Here is a 26,454-nt window from a genome sequence, read left to right as displayed (position 1 = left end):
CTGCAATTACTGGACTGCCTCTTTTACTCATGTCTGCTGACGCATCTGGGTCCTCTTCCACCCAGTCTGTTCACCATGACGGATGTTACACTTAGACAGTGTGTACTGAATTGATCCTGCCTGGGCTTTAAAGACATGTTTGAATAGAAAGATTTTCATCAAGCATCCATATTATACAATATGAATATTTGCAGATGCATTCATGATGTAAAATCAAACTAACAAAACAAAAAAAACAACTTCTAAATCATGGGTGATGAACTTTTTTTTGTTTTTGTTCTCCTACGTGACAATAGTCCTGCACTTGAAATGATTCAATAATAGCATCCTGATACATAAATACATATAGTTCAATGACTACATTTCTGCAGAAGACTTTTTTTGTATTATTATTATTATTTATTTATTGGCATCCTTATCTAGGATGACTCACACTGTGTATTCATTCAGATAATATAAATTACAAAGCATACACCTATTTCAAAGAGGTAGCAAGTACAGACAAGATGCAGTGAAGTCCTAGGTTTGTGCTAGAGGGAGCAGGCATTTAAACACAGCAAAACAAGAGTTCTAACAAGAGCATTGGTATATATAGTCATATGAAGTGCAAAATTACAAGAGTGCTGCGGAAATCAGATAAATATATATTTTTGCCTCAGCCAGTTGGATAAAATATTGTAGTTTGAAATCCTACTGCTTATCCCTTCACAATAATCTTTGTTTGAAATATCTTCTGTTTATTTTAATAATACAGTTACTTTATTAATGTCTGCTTTGCTGTGTTCCTGTTTGTATGCATGTGTGTCTGGTACTGCCCCCTGATTGGCCAGGTCTCTCTTATCAAATAATTTTTAACTTTAACTAAACAGAACTCAGCTATCCCATTGCTACTGTGAACATTTATTACATTGAACTTGTATTGCACTTCATTTCTACTGCAGTCCATTACATTTAATAAGATGGAAAGTCTTTCACTATATGTGCAAATTAAATAATGTGTAAGTGAACTGGAATATGCTTTAGACAGGATTCAATGATACACAAAAAAAAAGAGTAGTAAGTAGTAAAATATGACTGTGATGGTTTCCCCATATATAATAGTTTTATAATAATTTGCATATAGTAATTGAAAGTCTCTTTAAAAAAAATGAAGACCAATTAAAGAATAACACAAATGTCAATCTTTCGCTCAATCTAATCTCTATTCATTCTGACTGTTTTGACTATTAAAAGATCATAGCTGGCATCCAACACCGTTTTGATTTTAATTTGGATCGGTTCTGCAGCAGATGGATTTCAGCTTGCTCAGCAGTTCTTCTCTAAACTGTTCCCCCACAAGGAAATAGAAGACAGGGTTAAACACACTGTGAGAGAAAGCTAACGGTCTTGTTATTATGTACACACTGTGTAAGTACACCATTGTGCTTTCAGAGAAGACTGACATCCGCGAAGCGATGCGGATGTTTCTCATGATGTGGTACGGAGTGTACAACACAAGAAACATAGTGGCTGCAAGGATGACCAGTTTCTGGGATCGCCGAAAGGAAGAGTTCTCAAAAACGTCATTCCTATTTTTTAAGAAACGGACAATCTGAAAATAGAAGTAGCACAGGATGACCATAGGCAAAATAAACATAGTCACTGTGAGACAACAACTGTAGATTAAAACATCCTTTGGGCTTTTTCCCAAAGACCCAAAGTCCCGGCAGTATCTTGCATTTTCCCCATTGGTGTTAGGACTTTGAAAGGTTAGCAGGGGTATTATCTGCAGTGTGACCACTATCCAGATTAGAACTGAGGTGCAAACAGCTGTTCTTCTCTGTAATAAAATATGTGTCCTGAAGGGATATTTTAAAATCAGGTATCTGTCAATGCTGATGCAGGTGAGAAAGAGAATGCCAGAGTACAGGTTTACATGCAGGATATATCTGTTGATGATGCAGTAATGATAGGAACCATTTGCCATCTTGTTTGAGGCATAACTTCTCACCATCTGTGGCAGTGTGCACAGGAAAATTAAATCCGAGAGAGACAGGTTGAAAAGGTAGATGTTGACACTTTTCCACTCCTTGATGCAGAAGAGACAACCAAATATAACGACCACACTGCCCAGAACCCCGAAACAAAACTCCAGTGCGTACATCGTTGAAAGGTAGTATTTCTCCAAAATTGTATCCAACAGCAAACCACCTGAGATATTGCTCTCCTGTTAATGAGTAAATTTGTTACAATCAAGCTTATATTTACACACAAGGATTTCAGAACAGATGTGCATCTACAGATCAATTGATTGATTCCACAAAATATTTCACGAATGTTCAATATTGTATATTATTGTAGTTCTAGAAACTCCTCTATGGTGTCAATACTAAAAGCTCACTGCACATGATATTCAAACATCTACTCTGGATTATACATATATACACCATTTGTACATAGTAATTTACACCATCTCATTAGTTAAATGATAATACTTCCCTTTAAATTGAAATTTAAACAAAATCAAATTGTAATGGACCTCATAGTAGGTCATTACAGCCATTTCTTCTCCAATACAATTAACTTCTAACTGAGTTCTAACTAATAGTTAAATGTAAGATTTACCTCACCATTGTGCTGATGACTTTCTGGCTCCTATTTTATTCACTGTTAACAGGGAGTGATAGCAGATCCAGGAAGTTCCTCATCCTGACACACAAACACACGCTGTGAGCATCATAGCGCAATGTTATTGCATTTTACACATCAAGGGACAGTTTGTCTATGTCTATTTTAGGGTATGTCTGAGCATTCTTAAATGTATGTTATATTCAAATTAGACAAGGGGATTTCTACATGTGTCATTAATATAAATGCACAAGCTAATGCTCACCAATATGCAAATTGCCTGGACATTAATGACATTATTATGATATAATTACAGTTCTGTTGTCAGTGACAGAATGGAAGTAATGGTAACCACAAAATCCAATTGGATGCCACAGACTGGATAAGACTTGCTTTATCCTGTAGAAAGGTGCAGGTGCTTGCACGGCATGGTTGAGCTATTTTGTATCAGACATTAAATTGGTACCAATTTATGTTAAGGTTGTACTTATTGATGATTTATAAATATGTAATAAATACTTCATAGATGCATTATACATTATTTATAGCTTTTCACTGATGTTATATATAGGCTTGCCTTTTTTACGTTTATTTCTGCCATTACTACCTGCCTTTAGAGCTGTAATTAGCATTAAGGTGCAGGAAGTGATGACAGAATTGTATGTAGGTAGTCTGGCCTAGTTAGCGAATATTAAAGGAGAATTGCTGATAGATTGTTACACCAACATATCAATGGCACCTTTTTAGAAACAGTATCTTTGTACAATACCATATTATTACCGGATACTGTAAGTATTAAAAGTATGTTTTACACATTCATATTCCTTTACTGAGTACCTCTTACATGTAAAAATGTTACTTTCATTACTCAGTAAGACTACTCACAACTGGCATTATTTATCAATGCCAATATACTGCAACCCTGGCTCTTTTTAACAGGGCTTTGCTATCTTAAATGAGTGCAGGTAGTCTGAGCCTTGTCTGAAACACACAGCCTCATACAGCGCCAGTATCCTTTGTCTGAATACTGGTGCCTTGATGTAGTTATCTTGGTCCAGGGAGCACAGTGCCACCCATTGCCCCACAAACACCAGTTTCTGGAGCATCCCGAGTTTCTTGTGATGCCTTCCAGCCCAGGACTCTGCAGTCGGAGTCTTTCTGAGCTTCTGATATCCCAGTCAAAAGCTATTAACTTAATGAAATATATGACACCTGAATATTGCATTTCAATGTATATGATTATCTATCCGCCCATTAAAAAAAGAAGTGCATCCAGTACAGGACCATGGCAAACCTGAGCCTGACCCAGCCTGACAGGGCACTTCCTATAGGATCATTCCACCTTAAATTTCGGTTCTTGAAAAATAATTAATTTTAGTCTATTATAATTAATTTGGCTTCCTATCAGTCTCATTTGTCTTTTATTTAAAAAATGCAAATTTATTTTAGAATAAAGATAAGATAGCTGTTATACATGATAACAATTTGCTGTGGTTAATGGTTGTTTCCCCTTGTTTCTGTTTTCAACAGGTGTTTCCTCTATTACAACATGGTCCATTTAGCTTTGCAGTACTTTAATTCTCTCTGATGTTTCCAGTGAATAAATTACTTGCACAAATCCAGAAGTATGCCTTACACAATTGTAAATAACTAACTGTGAAAATAAAGAAGTTTCAAGGTTTTGTAAGCCATCAGGTTTTGTAAAGGTGAGTCCCAATCTTGAAAATAAAGTTATTCACCTAACTTGTCTAACTGATCCAATCACAAAGGTGCATGAAGTATTATGTATCTCCCCCTCTCACTTTAATTGTTTTAAAAAAATGCAAATAAGACAGTGTTGCATTTTGAAGCTCCAAGCATTTTTATTGCAGAGTGCACTCCTGAAACCCACTCACAGAGACCTGAGTCTTGCTGGATATTAGAAGAAAAACATTTATTTTCCATAGCTTGTATACATTTTTGTTTACACAGCATATACAGAAGAAACAATATACACCAGTTAGCTTCTTATTAAACATATGTCTTTATTGGACTTTGTTTAAACTGGGTCAACTAGATTTCTTCCCCTGTAATGAGAGAGAGACTTATTTTCTGTGTCCGCTTGGTTATGAAATGCATCTTGGGTGTCCATGTCTGTGACTATGAAAACTGTAGAATGAGAATTGAAACCTATAATCAGAAATAAGTTTAATTGTGTTTTACACTGCTAATCCCAATCCATAGTAAGGACTGACAGTGTCTGCAGTAAGTGGGATTTTACCACGAATCCTGTGATCTGGTCTCTATGCTTTATGGATAGAGTACAACCCCAAAACAGAAACAGACCACATTACTCATTTACTCCAAAACAGAAACTCTTAGCAGACAGGCTGCTCTCCTTTTCTTAAATATATAAAACTGCCCCAGCATCTGCCAGGCTCATGTCTGTCCTGGGTACAGAATTACTTATTGACTCAATAATAAACTCGGGTGGGATCAAAAGCAGAAGTATGTATCATTGTTTCTGTTAAAATTGGCTTTGTCTGCATGTTCCTAATATGGAGTTGTTTTTACTAATAGTCAAATGTCGAATGATAGTCTGAGTTCAGAGTTAGGAAGACATACCAGGGGACTTGCCTGTATGCCCTGGCTCTCCGAAGGCCTTCATAAATCAAAACCTGTTGATTCCGAACTCCAGACTCTAACTGCATTTGTGGAAGAAAATACTTCCACAGCATAAACATATTCTGGTTTAATGTGTATGTTACCATGAAGACAAACACACATTGCTGTATTGATTGCACACAAATAATTTTGCCTTAGCTTTACATGCTCATGTGGATAGTTAACAGTGGATAGAAAACAGTGCTGGATGAGGATTCCTTCTTTAAACTATCTAGCCTGAGGTTTCAGACAGGGAAGATAATCTATATAATTCTAATGCCACTTATAACCACATCTTCAGAAGCCTTTGTAGGTGCTTTTACAATTATGTGTTTCCTGTTTGGAGTTAAAGTTCAATTTGAAATCGAGGCAGAGGCTATTCTGCATGTACCACTACATTATTAATTCTCAGCTGCATGGACAGACCACATCAGGTTTCCAGTATTGATTTTTCCTTCAATAAAATAACAGTAGAGACCTGCGCTTAAATGTAAATGTAAAATATTAAGAAATAGAATAGTGATCAGGAAGTGGTTTGAATTTCTTCACTTCCCCCTTCTCCTCCCACCGACCTTCCTCCAACTTCCCTTCTCAGTAACATTGCTTGATCATGTACAATAACACTTAATAGAAAACTGTTTCCATCAACCATTCACATCCTAAAATAATAACTGTGATGAAAATGTGCCCTCTGACAGACATGTTGGTTTTCTTATTGTTGGCTGGTTTAATTAAAAATAGACAGCTGTCTTTCGTTACAGCCATTACATGTCAAATACAAATAAAGTTGTTGTTTAACTATCGAGCAAGTAAAGCAAAGAAACAAAAGAAAATATAAATAATACGTACTTCAACATGTTGCCAGCCTTATTCTACAGCACTTATATACTCATGCAAGGGAAAGAGAAGCACTGACTTCTGCGATGTAAAATTGCGATCTGAATTTTGTGCAATCCGTTTTTTTTAATTCATATTTGAATGTTATCACCTTTCAAACTGTGCTTACTTACACAACCCACTTTGTTTACAATAATAAATGTTCAATACTCTATAGTGCTAATAGCTCACACATTCAGTAGTGGTTTTGGACAACCTATTAGAACAGCTGGTTGTTCTTTTCTATGCACGTAGGGGACACAAACACAAGTGTGCCGAATCATTGTCTCCCACAGAAATACACACTGTGACAAATAAGACACGTGTCTATTGAGGTGGAGTTGTAAAGGGGTGCATGCAGCAAACCTTTTCAGCATAGGTTAAAATCTAGGTTTTACAATTATAACCAACTACGAATATAGATGTATATATTTTTAATCTTCATGATCATAATGTTTTGCAAATGCAGATGAAGGATCAGTGAATAGTCATTTCTAAAATTGATAATTAATTTTAAACCAGCACTATCATTTTAGATCAACCAGGTTACATGTGTGGTATGGTACAGCATTCCCATACACTCCTATATCTCTTATTTTGTGTAGAAATGTCATCCTTTGGAGAGAATTATCAATATTTTAAAAATCTTTACTTACTAATGACATTTCAGGACACTACATGCTAGTGGTGCAAGTTTCACAGGATGTATATTTGCTTTAAATAATTAGTTTTGTTATGTTTAACTGGCAGCACAGGTCGGTTAGTGTAAGTCAGTTATAGTGGATCCTGGACCCAAACATATTGAGACAACTTGTGTTGATTGTTATATTGAACTAAACATATTTGTGTCTAATCCTGTGATTTATATTAAGTTAATATGTGTTTTTCTATTTTTCAATTTGATTATTAGTGAATCTGTGGAAGAAACATTAACATGTATAAAAAGAAGAAATGCAACCAAATCAAACAGAATCGGTTTGTATAGAATGTATGGTTTGGTCCCATTGGCTGTGGTTTGGTTTTCTCTTAAAGAAGGAAAGTAACTTGTCCCTGAAACTGTCCCCAACAAGAAAATAGAAGATAGGATTCAGACAGCTGTTGAGGCTGCATAAGGGCCGTGTAATGTTATAAAGTGTCTTGCAGATGATCATAGTGCAGCTGTTCTGACTGTAGAAAAATCGGACGCCGATGCGCACATTGCGCATGATGTGGTAGGGGAGAAAGGAAGCCGAGAAGAGGACCAGTGCAAATAGAATCAGAGTCAAGGGCTTACCCACCTTCTCTGCATTCTGGAACCTTTGCTGCATGTTCTTCAGAACCCGTATCACAAGGACATAACTAAACACCAGGACACTGTAAGGCAACAAGAAACCGGTAAAAGTGAGCGTCAGGCTGAAGACAAAAGTAGCGTGCACGTCCCCAGAGCTAGCATAGTCCAGACAGTTCAGGTTTGTGGAGTTTTTAATGTTCACAATGGTGATCAAGTAAAACATAGGTATGAGCTCTAAGGTGACAACTACCCATATTAAAAGGCAAATGGCTACGGCATGCCATTTCTTGAACATCTGAGCAGATTTCACGGGGTGAGCGATGAGGAGGTAGCGATCCATGCTGACGCAGCCCAGAAAGAAGATGCTCGTGTACATATTTGCATGGTAGAGGTATCGCATCAGTTTGCAGTAGAAGTTCCCAAAGTACCAGATGCCCATGCTTCTGTAATATGAGACTAAAAATGGCAAATTAAAGACAAAAAGGAGATCAGCGAGGAGCAAATTAAAGAGGAAAATGTTGCTCCTATTCCATTCTTTCAGTGCAAACATGTAGACCACAATGGCCATGAAATTCAGGATCACACCTAATACAAAGGTGGCCCCATAGACAGCTGGAACAAAGTAGGCATTGATCACCTGATCTATACTGGAGCAGGAACTGATGCTGCTTTTGTTGGTTTGGTTCCAGACCTGTGAATCCATGCCGGCAGCCGTTGTATTAGATAGTCATCAGTAGATCAACCTACAACCCTGCAGAAAAGATAATAGCAAAGTTGATAAAAAATACCAATTGCATCACAAATCACAGGTAAATTGGAAAATGTTATTACAAAAATAATACAATACTGCACCTAAGGTATATACACCATTTGTGATTTTTCTATTTATCCCTGTATTCATTTCTTTGTTTGTAGAATCAAACACTTTGTAGGCACCCTATAAAAGTATTGTTGAAAACTGGCAGCCCAGTAAGGCTTATAAAGTACTTTGATGTATAAACACCATCATTTGACTCTTTTATGAGATCTGATTAGATTATCCAAATGCACATACACATCCTGACTTGGCACGACACCTGTTTGAAACAATGATCATGCTGTTTTTTGTCCCTGAATGATCTAATTGATTACAGGCAGATGCAGAAGAAAAACAATAACAAGCACAACCACAAATTAACTTTTACATTGACTTCCCTAGGTTATCAAATTTTTCCAAAACAATGATTGAATTGGGTTTTAAGGTGAAGCTGCTGTACAATCAGTGGACTTGTATCAACCAGGATGAGGTAGTTTTTATTAGTGCTACATTCTCAACAGGGTTTTATTGTAAAACTGTCTGTTTTCTTAAATGAACCATGGGGCACTGCTATTATTAAGGATGTTTACAAAGTAAAACAATAACAACAACATTCATGAGAAATGAGACAATAAACTCAGCAATTCAGCAATTATTTGTCAGTGATAACATGTTCACTGCTGCTCAGTTGCTGGCTATGTCCCTTTTCAGTAGAGATTAACAAAATATATGTTATCACTGTCTTATCTCCACACTTATGGCTGAGGGATCTTTATTTCCCAAATTAATTTGTCATTTAGCTATGTAATCTTTTACTTCATGTACGTACTTATATATTTAACAGTTTTACACAATTATATGTGCTTTATCACACAGCCTAGGTGTCTAAAAGGAACTGGAAATGACACACACACACAGTATTACAATATAAAGCACAATGTAACAATTGTAGTATTACAATGTGGAACTAAAATGGATTTAATTGGGATTTTCTGTCACTGATGTACACAAAGTATTACATAACATCAATGTTGGAAATAAATTATATTATCTTTATTTTTAATTAACTACAAATCAAAATGGAAGAAACCCCCTTTGCTATGACAAACTTAAATAATTTGTGGTGCAGCCAATTGCCTTCAGAAGCCACATAAGAAGTTGAATAGTGTCAAATAAAGTGTTTCTGGAAGGCCCCAGATTATGTCAGAGAGCTAATCCATACAACCACACATTGAAGACCAAGGAGTTTTCAAAATATGGAGGGACATCACAGTCATAAAGATTCGTATCCATAAAAGCATATTGTAATTACAGATACAAATAAAAATATATAGCTGCAAGCAGCAATGAGGGGGCTAAGCATATGTTTAGGAATATGATAATGCTAGCATATACATATGAAAACCTACATAGCTACAAGCTGCCAAACATATCTGTATGGATATGGCATTTAGCAAGATAATTTGAGGTTCCATCCATGGTACCACCATACCAATTTCCGTGAGTTTCTGTTTAGTAGTTTTGATTTCATGGTCATTAGAAATTTATGTCAAAAAATTATAATTTGATTTGATCATGGTGGCCATCTTATTTTTTAATAAACTTGCCTTGATAAAACTTGATAGAGGAATTAGCAAAGGTTATGTGTGCAAAATATCACTTCACTGCATCGAACGATTTCAGAGAAGAAGGTGATTTAATATGATTGATCAATCCAGTATGGCTGCCAAACCATATGACTGATTGACTTGTCTTGATCAAATCTAAATATAGGTCATAACCAGGCCCAGATTAAATCTGCGGAAGTTTTGTCTAAATTCTGCTGAACGTTTTCTGTAAATTCTGTGGGAAATCTGCATTAATTAAATGTATATAGTTTTATGCAGCAACAACAAAAAATATGTGCTTGAATTATTATTTGTATTGTATTACATCTCAGTAACACAACCAAAATGTACATCCAGTAGATTGAAGCCTTAAATTACGATACAAGCCAACTACATGTGTTGTTTAAACAATGACAATACCAGCTATAACACTCAAATATTTACATGTTGCTATTCAGAATAAGAAACAGAGCTATTTGATCTAAACAAATGTACTCAAGAACTCAGACAGTATCCCCTTTACAGCAGGGATGCTATCTTAATGGTATTTTTGTTCCTATCAGGGTCATCTTATTTGTATCATTATAGGCTATTTTAGGTTTGTTAAAATATGTAGTATTTTTATGACTGGACGGGAAGCTTTTTTGGGCTCCAACATTTTGCTAATATGATCAGGCATTAGGCCACCATTTAAGTTAAAAAAAAAAAAAGAATAGGGAATATAATGTTCTTCACACGGAACATCCACAAACAAAAAAATGAAAGCGCACGTTTGTTACACTTTTTTTTTCTCTAAGTGACACATCGTTCTTTCGAAGTTCCTGCAGGTTAAGGATGTGGAAAAATAATGACTTTTCATTGTCATAATTACAGATTTTTTAATGACCTGGATCAAAGTGTTTTAGAATTATAATAGTTGCATTGACAAAGTCCATATACACACAATCGTGGAATTCTACAGATCTGCGCATATCTGTGGAAATCTGCGCAACAAGAACGCGACCAATGGCTTCGTCACAGAGATGTTCTGCATGGAAATACTTTGACAAAGTAAATGAATCATTTTCATTGCATCTCACATTGTTAAACTATTAGGCAATTGAATGAAAATGTTATTAATACAAATTTAAAAAGAAAAACATATTGGTCAGTCAGTTACAGCTGTAAAATATTACTTTATAAACAAATAGTCAAAACCATTATAGTTAATTTGAAATTGTGGCAATAAAAAGTTGTGATACATTGTTTTGTTTACATTGCATCTTTGCTGGCATTTGCGCAGCTGCAGAACATGGGGATGGTATTGACCAATGGAAAGGACGTTACTGTGGTCTTTCGTCACCCCTAGAGACCCCAATCTTAGACCGTGACTCTATTAATATCTAGCCAATCCAAAGGACCTCTGTCAGCCCTGGAACTCTCAGCTGATAAGGCATGTGTCAGATTACGCGCTGTTGTAGAGCACAGCAGACATAATGCAGATGAGAGACTATTTTACAGCTCATGTAATAGGCAGACTGGCCATTGGGCAAATGCCATTTGTTAGTTTGGTAGGCTGGTGGATTCTCATGTGGCCCGGTTGCCCCGTGTAGACAACCAGACCGCACATGTCAAACACACACCAATTTTGACTTTTATCTGTAATTTAAAGTACAAACTGTTTTTACGGACACAAATCTTTTTGACAGTGATGTCCCTCCATATTCAAAACAAGTCAGAGAAAAAGTTCTGGAAATCAGGGTTGGACTAGAAAATATCCCAAACTTTGAAAATCTCCCATAGCACAGTTAAATCCCTTTTATAAAAAAGATACAATATGGCACAACCACGACTTTGTCTAGACCAGGCCGTCCACTGAAACTGAACAATCAAGCCGGGAGGGCAGTGGTTTGTAAAGCCATCAAGAGGCAAATGGTAACTCTGGTAAGGAGCTACAGAGTCCATATGTCAACTATTATCCAGGGGCTCCATAAAGCAGGGCTATATGGAAGATTAGTGCATAGAAAGCCATCTAAAATCAACATAAAATCCTGAAGGAAAACCTGGTTCAGTCTGCAACAGACCCTGGACTGGTGTGGAGGTTCACCTTTCAGCAAGACAATGATCCTAAACACACAGCCAAGGCTACACGGATGTGGTTTAAAAACATGAAGCTGGGTGTCCTAGAATGGCCCAGTCAAAGCCCAGACCTCAATCCAATTGAGAATCTATGACAAGACTTTGAAAGTTGCTCTTGCCCATCCAACTTGAAAGAGCTTGATCAATTTTGTCTAGAAGAATGTGCAAAAACTTCAGGAATCAGATGTTAGAGACTTACCCAAAAAGATGTGAAGCTGTAATTGCTGCCAAAGGTGGTTATTATTATTATTATTATTATTATTATTATTATTATTATTATTATTATTATTATTATTATATGTCCAGGGCGACTTACAAAATATAAGTGCAATACAAAGTGCAATAATACAGTGCAATTCAAGGCATAATACATTTTACAAATTCACAATTTACACAAGTGTATACAAGAACAACAATACTAAACAATACAGTAAACACTATATAAGGTCTTACATCCTAGATTGTAAAAGCTGATAAGTGCAGACAAGATGTTACCACAAAGATAGGGAGCAAAGGGAAAGGGAGTGTAGGGGAAATCAAAAGGCAAGAGTATGTTGTATAAGTGCATTCTTACAGGAGAATAAATGACTAAATTACAAGTAGAGTCTGAAAAGATGTGTCTTGAGTAATCGCCGGAAGGAGGTCAGGGACTCTGCTGTTTTGATTTCAGTGGGAAGGTCGTTCCACCACTTAGGGGCCAGGGATGAAAAGGATACTTGGTTCTTAGAGGGGTGAATACTTATGAAAAGTAACACATTTCAGTTGTCAGTTTTCTATGTTTAATGTTGTGTATGTGATGTTAATCAAAGGGAGATAATCCTTGGGGGTCAGGGGTGAATACTTATGCAATCCACTGTGTGTATATATACACGATCAACCATAAAAGTATGACCACCTGCCTAATATTGTGTAGGTCCCCCTTTTGCCACCAAAACAGCCCTGACCCGTCGAGGCATGGACTCCACTAGACCTCTGAAGGTGTGCTGTGGTATCTGGCACCAAGACGTCAGCAGCAGATCCTTTAAGTCCTGTAAGTTGCCAGGTGGGGCCTCCATGGATCGGACTTGTTTGCCCAGCACATCCCACAGATGCTTGATTGGATTGAGATCTGGGGAATTTGGAGGCCAAGTCAACACCTTGAACTTGTGATTCATCAGACCAGGCCACCTTCTTCCATTGCTCCGTGGTCCAGTTCTAAAGCTCATGTGCCCATTGTAGGCATTTTCGGCAGTGGACAGGGGTCAGCATGGGCACCCTGACTGGTTTGCAGCTACGCAGCCCCATACGCAACAAACTGCGATGCACTATGTGTTCTGACACCTTTCTATCAGAACCAGCACTAACTTTTTCAGCAGTTTGAGCTACAGTAGCTTATCCATTGGATCGGACAACATGTATGTGATGTACTCAGTGTGACCTTCTCCAAGCTCACTGCCAAAGTCACCATTGCCCCCATTCTTGTTATGTTCTTTCCCTGACTCCCCGTTTACCTTTATTATTGAATAATCAATCAGTCCGGTGTGAGTTCTTTTTTCCTCTTTGAGTTACATTTCTGAGCCTTTTGGCCAATGATAAACCCCATTCACACTGAAACAATTGCAGACAATTTGCCTGCAAGGACTGTGTGAATGTAGCCGGAATATGATTGCCAGCAAATTCAGCGTCAAGTCCTTGCAAGTCAACGCAGTGCGTCAGCTAACTGACGCACCCAATCAGAATGGGGGGGTGCGTAACGTTCGTGTTTCCCTTGTTATTTCTTGTTTTCAAGATCGGTACACTACTTACAACAGAGAGCACAGCCAAGAAACATGGCAAACTTCTAAGTATTCGTGAAGAGGAGGAAATTCAGAAGCAACTGATGGGCACAGTGAGGGATGCCATAGTGTATTCACGAATTTCGGATTTACTAGCTGCCAGAGGCATACACAAAAATAAACAGCAGGTGCTCAGCAAATTAAAGTCGTTGAAAGCACAGTTTCATAGAATTATGGACCACAACAACCGCAGTGACTGGAAAGACTGAGCATTTTATGATATGTGTTACGTCATATGGGGAAGCAGCCCATTTTGAAACAACACATCCATTGCATTTCGATCACTTTGAAAAAGAGCCAAAGCAGCATATCCGCTATTGCCGGCAATCTCTGTTTTCTGTGTGAATGTATCCTTGCCGGCAGTTTTCCAGCATTTAAGCCAGTGTGAATGGGGGGCAACGGGAGAAAAGCAGGCAGACGTTGCTGGCAATTTTCTGGCATTTCAGTGTGAATCGTGCTATAGTCTCTTTGTGTACCTGGCCTTGGCTTTTCTTGTCTGGTTTACCCTTATCTCTAACCCTGTACCAGTGCACTCGACCTCGTCTCTTGGATTTTCTACACACAATTGTTTATTATTAGCATTTATTTAGTATTTGCAAAAATGTGTACATATTGAAAAATAAAGTACCCCTTATCGTATAAAGCTTATAAATGAATACTTGGCACTTTCATTATAGAAATCCATCTCTTCAGTTTACAATTTATATTTTATATTAAATAATTTTCAAGAACTCTCAAGTGTCAGAATTTTGAATTTTTCTAGAAGAGTAAGCTTTTTAATTTCTGTAACAATGGAGGGTGTGTAGCCAGTGTAAACAATCTTCATTTCCAAAAGTTATTTTTCAAATATATATATAGAATTATTTTAATGCATCAATGATAATTAAACATGAAAATAGCCCTCAAGATCACTTTGGAAAACACAGAGTCCCTTGTTAACTTATTAATTTCATGATGCAGGTGCCAAAAACATAGCTTGCATATCTTCCACAGTTGTAGGCTTTACAGAAAATACTCTAATAGCATTATTATACGTAAGTGATACGTGATTGCTCATATGACTACAGATGGCAACAAATGGTTTCATATCTATTAATACAGTTCACACAGCCCCTGTTCATTCAAAGACACATGTGACACCTGTGCTCTGAGCAGTGGAATTTTCTGCAAACAGCTCCGACTGCACATAAAAAACAAAAAAACAAAAAAACAATTCAGACAACATTGAAAATGTGAATGTGTATTTGTTGGCCATTTTTTCAATCAAAAGCTAATGCTGTATTATTAACAGATTTGCAATTACCTTCCTCATTCTTCATCATAGCTTTCAATTTTTTTTCCTGTATGTATTAGTAACTGCATCAGAGGTTTACAATCCTTCTAATGATTAATTTGTGTACCTGAGAAGCATGTGTGCATGAAGCAGAATAGATTAATTAACCATTCCATGTGCACTTACCTTGTTTAATTTTCCAGTCAAGCATGATTGTGTGTGTGTGTGTGATGTTTTGTTCAAGTCGAAGAATGTTTATTTATTTAATATATACACTTAAAGGAGACTAGTTCCAAAAGGTAACCTGCATGGTAAAGCCATTTGTTTTCCAGGCATGTGATCAGCATTATATGCTGACAGGTTAAAAAGAAAAACTTGATTGAGTGGATCTTATTTTGCAGAACAGGCTGGTTGGTAGAAAACGCTGAGCAAATTAGGTTGAAATTAAAACAATGTATATATTTTGTATTTATTGCTTAAGTGATGACCTTAGCAGCATTAGACATCACAGCTGCCCCTTTTTAGGCCTCTCCTTCTGTAATAACTGTTCAGAAATCTTTTCATGATGGATGCATCAGCTGCCCTCTGTTTTTGAGATTTGCTACTACATCTTCCTGTGCCCACAGGATTGGCCTGCATGGTAAACGTGTGTAAGAATCATTCACTACCATTTTATTCGATTTGGTTTTAATCAGATAGAACTGTAAGAATTTGGAAATTTGTATGTGTGCTTCATATTAAAGTGTTCTCTTTCTTTCACTTTTACACCATGCTGTTATCAGTGTCACACTCACACCCATTGTTGTAATAACTGATGCAACTCCCCCCCTCCCCCTACCTTAGTTGAACTAATTTGCTTTTCCTTCACCTTTTGTGGCAACACATTGTTGAGATATCTGTTTCATCTTGTGAAGCTACTTTAAAATGGAAAGTGAAAAAATCAGTATTATACAAAACATACAAGACATTACAATATTTTAATATTCTATGCATCAAGTGTGCTTTCAGTATCTGGTGGCTCAGCTGGTTGTTCATATTAGTGTTGATAATGAAGCATAACTGCCTGTTTATAGAGTACTTGGCTAATTACATTCTAAAGTGCACTTCAGTGATCCAGAGCTATACATCTCCATTCAGTAACAGCTTGTGAAAGAGTACAGAGGGAGAATCTCATAGAGAAGTTAACGACTAAAGTGTGCCAGCATTTAAGCTGGTTTATTTAGACATGTATTATTTAGTTTCCTGTGCCAAGGAGTGTGGTTTATGTGTGTTTATTTGTACATATCTCCCACAATACACACCTACCCATCTGTTGTGTGCATGGGCATATTAAATGTACTCCAGTCCTGGCTCTGGCTATTATCCTCATCAGGTGGCCATACAACAGATCAGTGGGTGTTCTGAGCTCCCTGCTGAACACATAGGGTGCAGCACTGTCTGCTGGTGCTGATGTGGTGTTGGACTACATCTGTGCATCCATTGTTGCCTTCACTTTGGGGGATGACATAAAATTCCTCCCCCAGCAGGCGTATGGCTCCCATTTGTTCCTCATCCAAGCAGCGGCTTCCCCACTCACCCCTCTCTACCATTGCTTGAGTCATTTGGATCGCGTTGCTGGCAATTCACTAACCCAACATGACACTGTTGTCCTTGGAGCCCTCTTGACCCAGGCAACAAATAGTAGCAAGCAGAAAATCAAGGCCCCAGATCAATGCGTCTTTAGCATCAGCAATCCAGGCCTCACAGGTGACTGACAGCTCCCCTAGTTTACAGGCTTGGAGAGTAGATGTCTTCCACACAGCAGCCAAAGCCAAGGTGCCATGCCCTTCCCAGCTGGCAGACCAGGATAGGGTCCTCACTTGGAGTGACTTGCATCGCTTAATGGAGTTGACTGCCATAGTGGGAATTGCCGCATGGGGAGGCTTTTTTACCTCACATTTGTTTAAGGGCCAGATTCCACCTCATGAGTCTGGCTCTCTTCAGTTCAATGATGGCTGCCCTGAGTTACGCCGGTTCCTTGTTGGCCAGCTGTGTTGCTTGGGCGGTTATGAGCCGAGTGGTCTAGGCGCCCGCACACCCAGCAAAACTCGTTGTTGGCCCTGAATAGTATGGACATCTCACCACTTGCTTTAAGGACAGTTCTGACCACCTCTCTTACGTCACCCTGGTTTTGGCTATGTTGTTGTGGTGGCCAACTCTGCACCTTTGTGGTTCCTGTGTGAGTAGCTGGTATCTGGGGTTGTATCACGGAGGCTGGTAGCTTGACTTTTCATACCCTCTCTGTGCTCCCATCCACAGTACCATCTGTCCACAACAGGTGCCACTTTATTAACCCAAGAAAATACTTCCACAGCACAAACATATAATGTTGTTTATTCTGGTTTACTGCGTACGTTACCATGAAGACAGACACACCCTGCCGTATTGATTGCACAAAAATAATTTTGCCTTAGCTTTACATGCTCATGTGGATAGTTGAAAACAGTGGTGGATGAGGATTCTTTAAACTCTCTAGCCTGAGCTTTCATACACTGAAGAGAATCTATACAATTCTAATGCCACATCTTCAGAAGCCTTTGTAAGTTCTTTTATAACAATGTATTACTTGTTCAGAGTGATTCGTTGAAATTCAATTCAAAATAGAGGAAGAAGCTATTCAGCATGTACAACTACACTATTAATTCACAGCTGTATGGACAGACCATATCAGGATTACAGTACTGAGTTTTATTTTTAAAATTACATTGGAGACCCCCGTTTAAAGTTAAATGGAAAAAATTAAGAAATACAACAGTGATCAGGAAGTGGTTTGAATTTCGTCTTGTGTCACTTCCCTCCCACCACGCTTCCTCCAACTTTGCCTCCCAGCAACATTGCTTGACGGCATAGAATAACTGCTTAGAAAACTGCTCCCATTTCCCACTAAAATCCTAAAATAACTGTGTTGAAAATGTACCCTCTGACAGACATGTTGGGTTTCCTATTCTTGGCTGGTTTAATTCAAAATAGACAGCTGTCTTTCGTTACAGCCATGTCATATACAAATAAGGTTGTTGTTTAGTTATCAAGGAAGTAAACCAAAGACAGCCTTAAACCAAAGAAAGCCTTGCCAGCCTTATTCTCCATCACTTACATATACTCATGCAAGGGAAAGACAAACATTTACTTCTGCGATGTAAAAAACAAACATTTACCTCATACTTATGCCACAGTGATCTAAATGTTGTGCAGTGCTTTCCTCTTGTTCATATTTGAATGTTATCACCTTTCAAACTGTGCTTACTTACACAACCCACTTTGTTTACAATAATAAATGTTGAATACTCTATAGTGCTAATAGCTCACACATTCAGTAGTGGATTTGGACAACCTATTAGAACAGCTGGTTGTTCCTTTCTATGCAAGTAGGGGACACAAACATAAATGCGTTTAATTTGTGCATATTTTATCTTACAATTCTGCCAAATAATTTTGTCAAACATAAATACACACTGTTGTGACAAATAAGACACATGTTTATTGAGGTGGAGTTGTAAAGGGATTCATGCAATTAACCTAGACAACATTAAACAACAAGTTAAAATTGATTTATCTTGATGATCACAATGTTTTGCAAATGCAGATGATGGTTCAGTGAACAGTCATTTCTAAAACAGATAATTAATTTAAAATCAGCACTATATTTGTAGATCAACCATGTGGGAAAAAAATAAATGCAACCAAATCAAGCATAGTCTGTTTGTACAGAAGGCATGGATTCGTTCCTTTGACTATGGTTTGGTTTTCTCTTAAAGAAGGAAAGTAACTTGTCCCTGAAACTGTCCCCAACAAGAAAATAGAAGATAGGATTCAGACAGCTGTTGAGGCTGCATAAGGGCCGTGTAATGTTATAAAGTGTCTTGCAGATGATCATAGTGCAGCTGTTCTGACTGTAGAAAAATCGGACGCCGATGCGCACATTGCGCATGATGTGGTAGGGGAGAAAGGAAGCCGAGAAGAGGACCAGTGCAAATAGAATCAGAGTCAAGGGCTTACCCACCTTCTCTGCATTCTGGAACCTTTGCTGCATGTTCTTCAGAACCCGTATCACAAGGACATAACTAAACACCAGGACACTGTAAGGCAACAAGAAACCGGTAAAAGTGACTGTCAGGCTGAAGATAAAAGTAGAGTTCACGTCCCCAGAGCTAGCGTAGTCCAGACAGTTCAGGTTTGTGGAGTTTTTAATGTTCTCAATGGTGATCAAGAAAAACATAGGTAGCAGCTCTAAGGTGACAACTACCCATATTAAAAGGCAAATGGCTACGGCATGCCATTTCTTGAACATCTGAGCAGATTTCACGGGGTGAGCGATGAGGAGGTAGCGATCCATGCTGACGCAGCCCAGAAAGAGGATGCTTGTGTATAGATTTGCGTGGTAGAGGTATCGCATCAGTTTGCAGTAGAAGCTACCAAAGTACCAGATGCCCATGCTTCTGTAATATGAGACTAAAAATGGCAAATTAAAGACAAAAAGGAGATCAGCGAGGAGCAAATTAAAGAGGAAAATGTTGCTCCTATTCCATTCTTTCAGTGCAAACATGTAGACCACAATGGCCATGAAATTCAGGATCACACCTAACACAAAGCTGGCCCCATAGACAGCTGGAACATAGTAGTCGTTGATCACCTGATCTATACTGGAGCAGGAACTGATGCTGCTTTTGTTGGTTTGGTTCCAGACCTGTGAATCCATGCCGGCAGCCGTTGTATTAGATAGTCATCAGTAGATCAACCTACAACCCTGCAGAAAAGATAATAGCAAAGTTGATAAAAAATACCAATTGCATCGCAAATCACAGGTAAATTGGAAAATGTAATTTAAAAATATATAATACTGCACCTAAGGTATATACACCATTTGTGATTTTCTATTTATCCCTGTATTCATTTCTCTGTTTGTAGAATCAAACTCTTTTTAGTCACCCTATAAAAGTATTGTTGAAAACTGGCAGCCCAGTAAGGCTTATAAAGTACTTTGATGTTTAAACACCATCATTTGACTCTTTTATGAGATCTGATTAGATTATCCAAATGCTCATCCTGGCTTGGCACGGCACCTGTTTGAAATGAGAACATGTTGTTTTTGTGTCCCTGAATGACTTAATTGACTACAGGCAGGTGCAGAAGAAAAACAATAACAACAACTACAAATTAACTTTTACATTGACTTCCAAAACAATAATTTAATTGTATTTTAAGGTGATGAAAAAGCTGCTGTAAAATCAGTTGTCTTGTCTGAGCCAGTATGAGGTAGCTTGCTAATTTTTACTAGTGCTACATTCTCAACAGGGGTTTAATATAAAACTGTATTCTTAACTAAACTATGACACAGTAAATTGGATTTGAATTGTAATTAAACAAATACTACCCTCTTAGGTGTCTGAACCTCCACTTATGCATCTTAATAGATGTCGTAGTCATAGTCGTAGAACTATCCTGCACTTGCTTGGTTACCAGGGGCAGACTGGGAACAAAAACCGGCCCTGGACTTTGACCTTCTCTGGTGCTGATGAAGTCCGGTCCGGGGATCCACACGGGAATCGACCTGTCCACCGAACTAAAAAATGGTTTGGCCCTTCTGGCATATGCCACAATTGCCAGATGCCCAGTTGGCCTATGTTGGTTACTTAGGAGGACTACGCACAATGAGACCATTACCAACCCTAAACAGTGCATTATTGCAGTACATAATTACAACCGGTAGAAAGACAAACCTAGGCCTGGAGAGTAACAGTCCTTTAAGTTTAAGGAAATGGTAAATAGACAAGGGGGGAACACCTGACTGGAATACATTTAATTTGTACTAATGAAAAACTGAGCTGTCACTTGAATTGAAAACCAGCAGAATTTGCCAGAAAAGTTTACATATTGAAAAAACTCTATTGTAATTAACTCTTTATTGTATTAAGCTTATACATGAATACTTGGCACATTCATTATAGATCAATCATTCAATCTCTTCAGTTTAAAATTGACATTAATATGAAAAAAAAACTCTCAAGTGTCAGTATATCCTGCACATAAGACATATAGAGACATGAGGCAGAATATTTTCTAGAAAAGTGAGCATGTTAATTACTATAACAAGGGAGGGTGTGTAGACAGAGTAAACTATTTGCATTTCTGAAATTTATTTTTCAAATATATGGATATAGTCATGTCTCGGTGAAACAAAATGCTAAAAATGTGATGTACCTAACCATCATTAATTGGAACAAGTAGAGTTCATGAAAGACTGAAACAAGACTTCTTTCTGATTTATATGTGATAAATATATTATACATGATTTTTTATTATCATAAGAATTATTTTAATGCATCAATGATAATTAAACATGAACAAAGCCCTCAAGAGCACCTTGGAAAACATAGAGTCCCTTGTTAACTTATTAATTTCATGAAGCAGGTGCCAAAAACATAGCTTGCATATCTTCCACTGTTGTAGGCTTTACAGAAAATACTCTAATAGCATTAATATGCTTCAAGTGATACCTTTTTTTTTGTAATCTCATTTCACTACAGATGGCAACAATAGGTTTGATATGGTATTACCTCCTTATATTTACACATTTCACACAGCTCCCTTCATTCAAGGACACATTTGACACCTTATTTTTATTTTATTTCTCATACATTTTCAAGCTATTTTCCTGCATGTATGATTAACTGCTGCAGACGTTTACTTTCCTTCTAATGATTAATTTGTGTACCCCTGAATCATGTATGCATTAAGTAGAAGAAATGTGCAGTTACTTGGAAGTTAATACCTTGTTTAATTTCCTGTCGAGCAAAATTGTGTGTGTGTGTGTGTGTGTGTGTGTGTGTCTTTCATGTGTGTGTGCACAAAAAGCTTCAGTGATGTCTTAAACGGCCCCTCCTACACAATAGTGTCCACAGGCATTTTTATCAGTGTAATGGTATACACTCACCTAAAGGATTATTAGGAACACCATACTAATACTGTGTTTGACCCCCTTTTGCCTTCAGAACTGCCTTAATTCTACGTGGCATTGATTCAACAAGGTGCTGAAAGCATTCTTTAGAAATGTTGGCCCATATTGATAGGATAGCATCTTGCAGTTGATGGAGATTTGTGGGATGCACATCCAGGGCACGAAGCTCCCGTTCCACCACATCCCAAAGATGCTCTATTGGGTTGAGATCTGGTGACTGTGGGGGCCAGTTTAGTACAGTGAACTCATTGTCATGTTCAAGAAACCAATTTGAAATGATTCGACCTTTGTGACATGGTGCATTATCCTGCTGGATGTAGCCATCAGAGGATGGGTACATGGTGGTCATAAAGGGATGGACATGGTCAGAAACAATGCTCAGGTAGGCCGTGGCATTTAAACGATGCCCAATTGGCACTAAGGGGCCTAAAGTGTGTCAAGAAAACATCCCCCACACCATTACACCACCACCACCAGCCTGCACAGTGGTAACAAGGCATGATGGATCCATGTTCTCATTCTGTTTACGCCAAATTCTGACTCTACCATCTGAATGTCTCAACAGAAATCGAGACTCATCAGACCAGGCAACATTTTTCCAGTCTTCAACTGTCCAATTTTGGTGAGCTTGTGCAAATTGTAGCCTCTTTTTCCTATTTGTAGTGGAGATGAGTGGTACCCGGTGGGGTCTTCTGCTGTTGTAGCCCATCCGCCTCAAGGTTGTACGTGTTGTGGCTTCACAAATGCTTTGCTGCATACCTCGGTTGTAACGAGTGGTTATTTCAGTCAAAGTTGCTCTTCTATCAGCTTGAATCAGTCGGCCCATTCTCCTCTGACCTCTAGCATCAACAAGGCATTTTCGCCCACAGGACTGCCGCATACTGGATGTTTTTCCCTTTTCACACCATTCTTTGTAAACCCTAGAAATGGTTGTGCGTGAAAAACCCAGTAACTGAGCAGATTGTGAAATACTCAGACCGGCCCGTCTGGCACCAACAACCATGCCACGCTCAAAATTGCTTAAATCACCTTTCTTTCCCATTCAGACATTCAGTTTGGAGTTCAGGAGATTGTCTTGACCAGGACCACACCCCTAAATGCATTGAAGCAACTGCCATGTGATTGGTTGGTTAGATAATTGCATTAATGAGAAATTGAACAGGTGTTCCTAATAATCCTTTAGGTGAGTGTAGTTTGAAAACACATTGTTTAAATATAATCTGGTCCAATGCTTGCTGACAATTGAGGGGCTTTTTTTGACGGTATGGAACTTGATTATATCCAACTTTTATTGAAGTGATGGGCAGTATGACCATCAATGAAAACAGAATGCAACATTGGACTGATATTTGTTTTATTATTAATTTAAAGTATTGGCTCCTGATACCGGCACGCATTCAGTTCAAATAATAAATAATAATTATTAAGTAAACTCTGCTGGGCCGGCTTGGTCTTTCTGCTCATCTTCTGTTCTCAGACGATGAAGCCATTCTTTGATGAAATTTCCTGCTTCCACTTCGGAGGAATTGCTGAGAAGAGAGTTGATTCTGTTAAACACACAACGTTGCTGTGTAAAAGCAGAGTATATACATTTGTGAATATGTGTGTGTGATATTATCCCTTTGACCCGATAGAATGGAGGTCAATGTGCTTTTTCTCCCTGGAGTTGAAATTATACGGGTCCCTCAGAGAATGAATCATGAGCACTGCTAACTTTTTATCACAAAGCTGAACCAATTATGGAACAAAAATGTGTGACAATCTGTTAACAATTCACAGCCCTGACTTGGATATATGCAGACAAATCTGTATAAAATACAAAATAAATCAGCTGTACTTACGAACTCTGATCTTCATTGGCTTTAAACGATGGGTCTGAGAGAGGAAGCTCTGTCTAAGAGGGGGGTTTAGCTCACTACCATAGGAGCCTCATTGAAACCTCTTTCTGTCCAAGCTGCCTATAGGCCCCTGTGCCTATAGTCCCTTCCTGTTTCCTTTTGCAGCAGTAGGATGTCAAGAGGATGTCAGTGAGGAAGACAGAGACTCGAACAGTCACTGGAGAGTTAATGGCGCTGATAATATCCACTGCAGAGAGCGAGTGGCCGCTCAGCGCACTGATCGACATTCTGATAGATCTCAGAAACTCGCTGTTGCTGGAAAACAGTTTTTAGAAACTGTTGGTCCCCCACTCGAGCATTTCACACAGGACAGCGATCTCGATCTCGGCTGGGAAAGGGTCGGCACCATGAGACTGAGAAACAAATCGACTGTCAATGCCGGACAGGAACCCATCTGGGACCCGCTGGCATGATTTAAGGTGAGAGTAATGATGAGAACACAATATTGTGTGCTGTTTTACAATTAAACGAAGTTAAAATATGAAATGATGAGTGCTCTTCATTCTCAGAGGTGAAACGTTTAACCTGGGCTGCAGGACTCCCTCAGCTGGAGCTGAGCTTCCTGTCCAGAAGCCCAAACACTTGCTATAGAGACGCTCCATAACGCAACTGACGCTCTAACTCACAAGTGCGGTGAGCTCATCGGGGTGAGAGCTCAAGAGCTGGCACAGGAGAGCGCAGCAGCCCAGGGCAGAGCTGGGCTGGGGGTCCTGCAGTCCAATAAGCAGACCCTTAACCAGAGTCTGCTTCTGACGGGGACAGAGACACTCGCTGATGATCTGAAACACAGAGACACACTCAGCCCTTGACACGGCAGACCTAAAGGACTCAATATTGCCTGGGGTTGGGCAACAATACAATTACAACACAGACGCCCCTCAGTGCGTGGTCCCGCTGTGGAGACAGCAGGGCTGGACGTAAACCTCACCTGGACGAGAGGAACACAGGAGTCCGAGCGCAAGGACTCGTCGTGAATCCTCTTCCTTACGTAGTCCATCTTATCCCCGTCAATGTAACCATCTTTAAAGAAGGAAAAAAAAGGTTCAAACGACAGACAAGGCTTTGTACGCTGTCAGGCGCGCACACACAGACACACACTTAGCTGCTCACTTCATAGCAACTGTTACCTTCAGCATTCAACCACATGTCCAGAGCCATCTTGATGCTGTTCACAGCCTGTTGAGCGACCACTGGTGCGGGGTCCCATCCCTGGCACCTGCAGCCACCCGGAGATCAATGCCAACAGTTTGGTGTCCCAGCATCAACATGTGAACACGAGCCACACTGCGCCACTTACTGACAAAAGCTCAATGTGACTCGCCTGGGAGATATCCTCCATCCTGTAGATGCCCACGATGGCACTCACCAGCCACTTTTGCCACGTTGCACGGAGAGGAACAGGCGGACTGCAGGGATTGAGGAGGGAGTGATGCCAGAGAGAGGGAGTGAACACAAGCAGAAGTAGACCTGAATAAACACACTTTTTAAATCTCACCAGATTCGTCTATTGTTCTTGTCATGTCAGGGCTCCTTATGGGACAGAGAGACACAAACAATGACTTCCACAGAGACAGAGTGACATTGATCCTAAACGGTGCTGGAAAGCAGGAACACCGCAGCGCCACTGAAGGAGTCACAATCTCTGCAGCATCCATATTAGTCTTTAAACATCACTGCCCCTCACTAAGCAATGGCATCTGTAGACACAGGGGCTTGTTCAGCATCAATTGTATAGCTATTGCTATTTACACTTGACCTCGGTTTGGTGGATGCATGGCGAGTGTTTAATCACCTCACTTTTTTTTCTTCTAGACATAGGTCTTTCTCTAGGATTGACTTCATCTTCGCTTCAAAATCTCTCATCTCACAACTACACGCTGTTGATATTCTACCAATGACTTTATCAGATCATAGCGCTATGTACTCTTGTATTGTACTCCCTGATATTCCAAACAAAGCCACCAGATGGCGATTTAACTCCACTTTACTGCAGAATGAATCTTTTCGTACTTCTTTCCAAGCCAAACTTGATGAATTTCTCACATCTAATCGCGGCTCAGTGAGTGACCCTCGCATATTATGGGATGCAGTACAGGGCTTTATTAGAAACAATGCTACATTATTTTCCTCTAACCTCAACAATTCCCATTTATATAAAATCAAGGAACTTGAAACCAAGATTACCCTGTTAGATCATTCGCTTAAAAGTTCTTTCTCTGAAACCATTGAACTTGAGTTAGATGTTGCTAGGAGGGATTTAAATGTTTTGCTTAGACGACGTGCAGAGTTCTTTATTCATAGGGCTAGACAGAATTATTATTTAAATGGTAGCAGGCTGAGCCACCTTCTTGCTTTAAGACTTCACAAAAATGAAAGCTTTGCTAATATTTCTTCTATCAAAAATGCAAGGGGGGATGTAGTCTTTGATCCGGCTCTAATCAATTCTGTATTTAGTTCCTTTTATTCTAAACTATTTAGCTCTGATATCCAATGTGACAGTGGCAAATGTAAACAATTTCTCGAAACTCTTCAGTTGACGAGTCAGCAGACCTGGGAGT

General features: G+C 38.8%; 3 protein-coding genes across 3 annotated transcripts; all 3 read right to left on the bottom strand.

Annotated features, from left to right (window-relative positions):
• Positions 1-440: 440 nt before the first annotated feature.
• Positions 441-2,649, bottom strand: LOC136754154 (succinate receptor 1). Its single transcript, XM_066710486.1, has 2 exons — positions 2,610-2,649; positions 441-2,206 (listed from the first exon to the last, which is right to left on the bottom strand). Exons 1-2 carry the CDS (start codon positions 2,610-2,612, stop codon positions 1,265-1,267), a joined length of 945 nt encoding a protein of 314 aa, XP_066566583.1. The 5' UTR covers positions 2,613-2,649; the 3' UTR covers positions 441-1,264.
• Positions 2,650-7,088: 4,439 nt separating this feature from the next.
• Positions 7,089-8,099, bottom strand: LOC136753950 (succinate receptor 1-like). Its single transcript, XM_066710328.1, has one exon. The coding sequence runs from the start codon at positions 8,097-8,099 to the stop codon at positions 7,089-7,091; it is 1,011 nt and encodes a 336-aa protein (XP_066566425.1).
• Positions 8,100-18,728: 10,629 nt separating this feature from the next.
• On the bottom strand, positions 18,729-19,739 carry LOC136753949 (succinate receptor 1-like). The gene has a single exon (XM_066710327.1). It carries the CDS (start codon positions 19,737-19,739, stop codon positions 18,729-18,731), a length of 1,011 nt encoding a protein of 336 aa, XP_066566424.1.
• Positions 19,740-26,454: the final 6,715 nt, after the last annotated feature.

This window comes from Amia ocellicauda, chromosome 7 (genome assembly GCF_036373705.1).
Source record: "Amia ocellicauda isolate fAmiCal2 chromosome 7, fAmiCal2.hap1, whole genome shotgun sequence".
NCBI lineage: Eukaryota > Metazoa > Chordata > Actinopteri > Amiiformes > Amiidae > Amia > Amia ocellicauda.
The sequence above is the reverse complement of the archived record's forward strand: the minus strand, read 5'-3'. Positions and strand labels throughout refer to the sequence as shown.

Coding starts and splice junctions, on each gene's coding strand:
- LOC136753950 (XM_066710328.1), bottom strand. CDS start 8,099: ATGGATTCACAGGTCTGGAACCAAACCAACAAAAGCAGCATCAGTTCC.
- LOC136753949 (XM_066710327.1), bottom strand. CDS start 19,739: ATGGATTCACAGGTCTGGAACCAAACCAACAAAAGCAGCATCAGTTCC.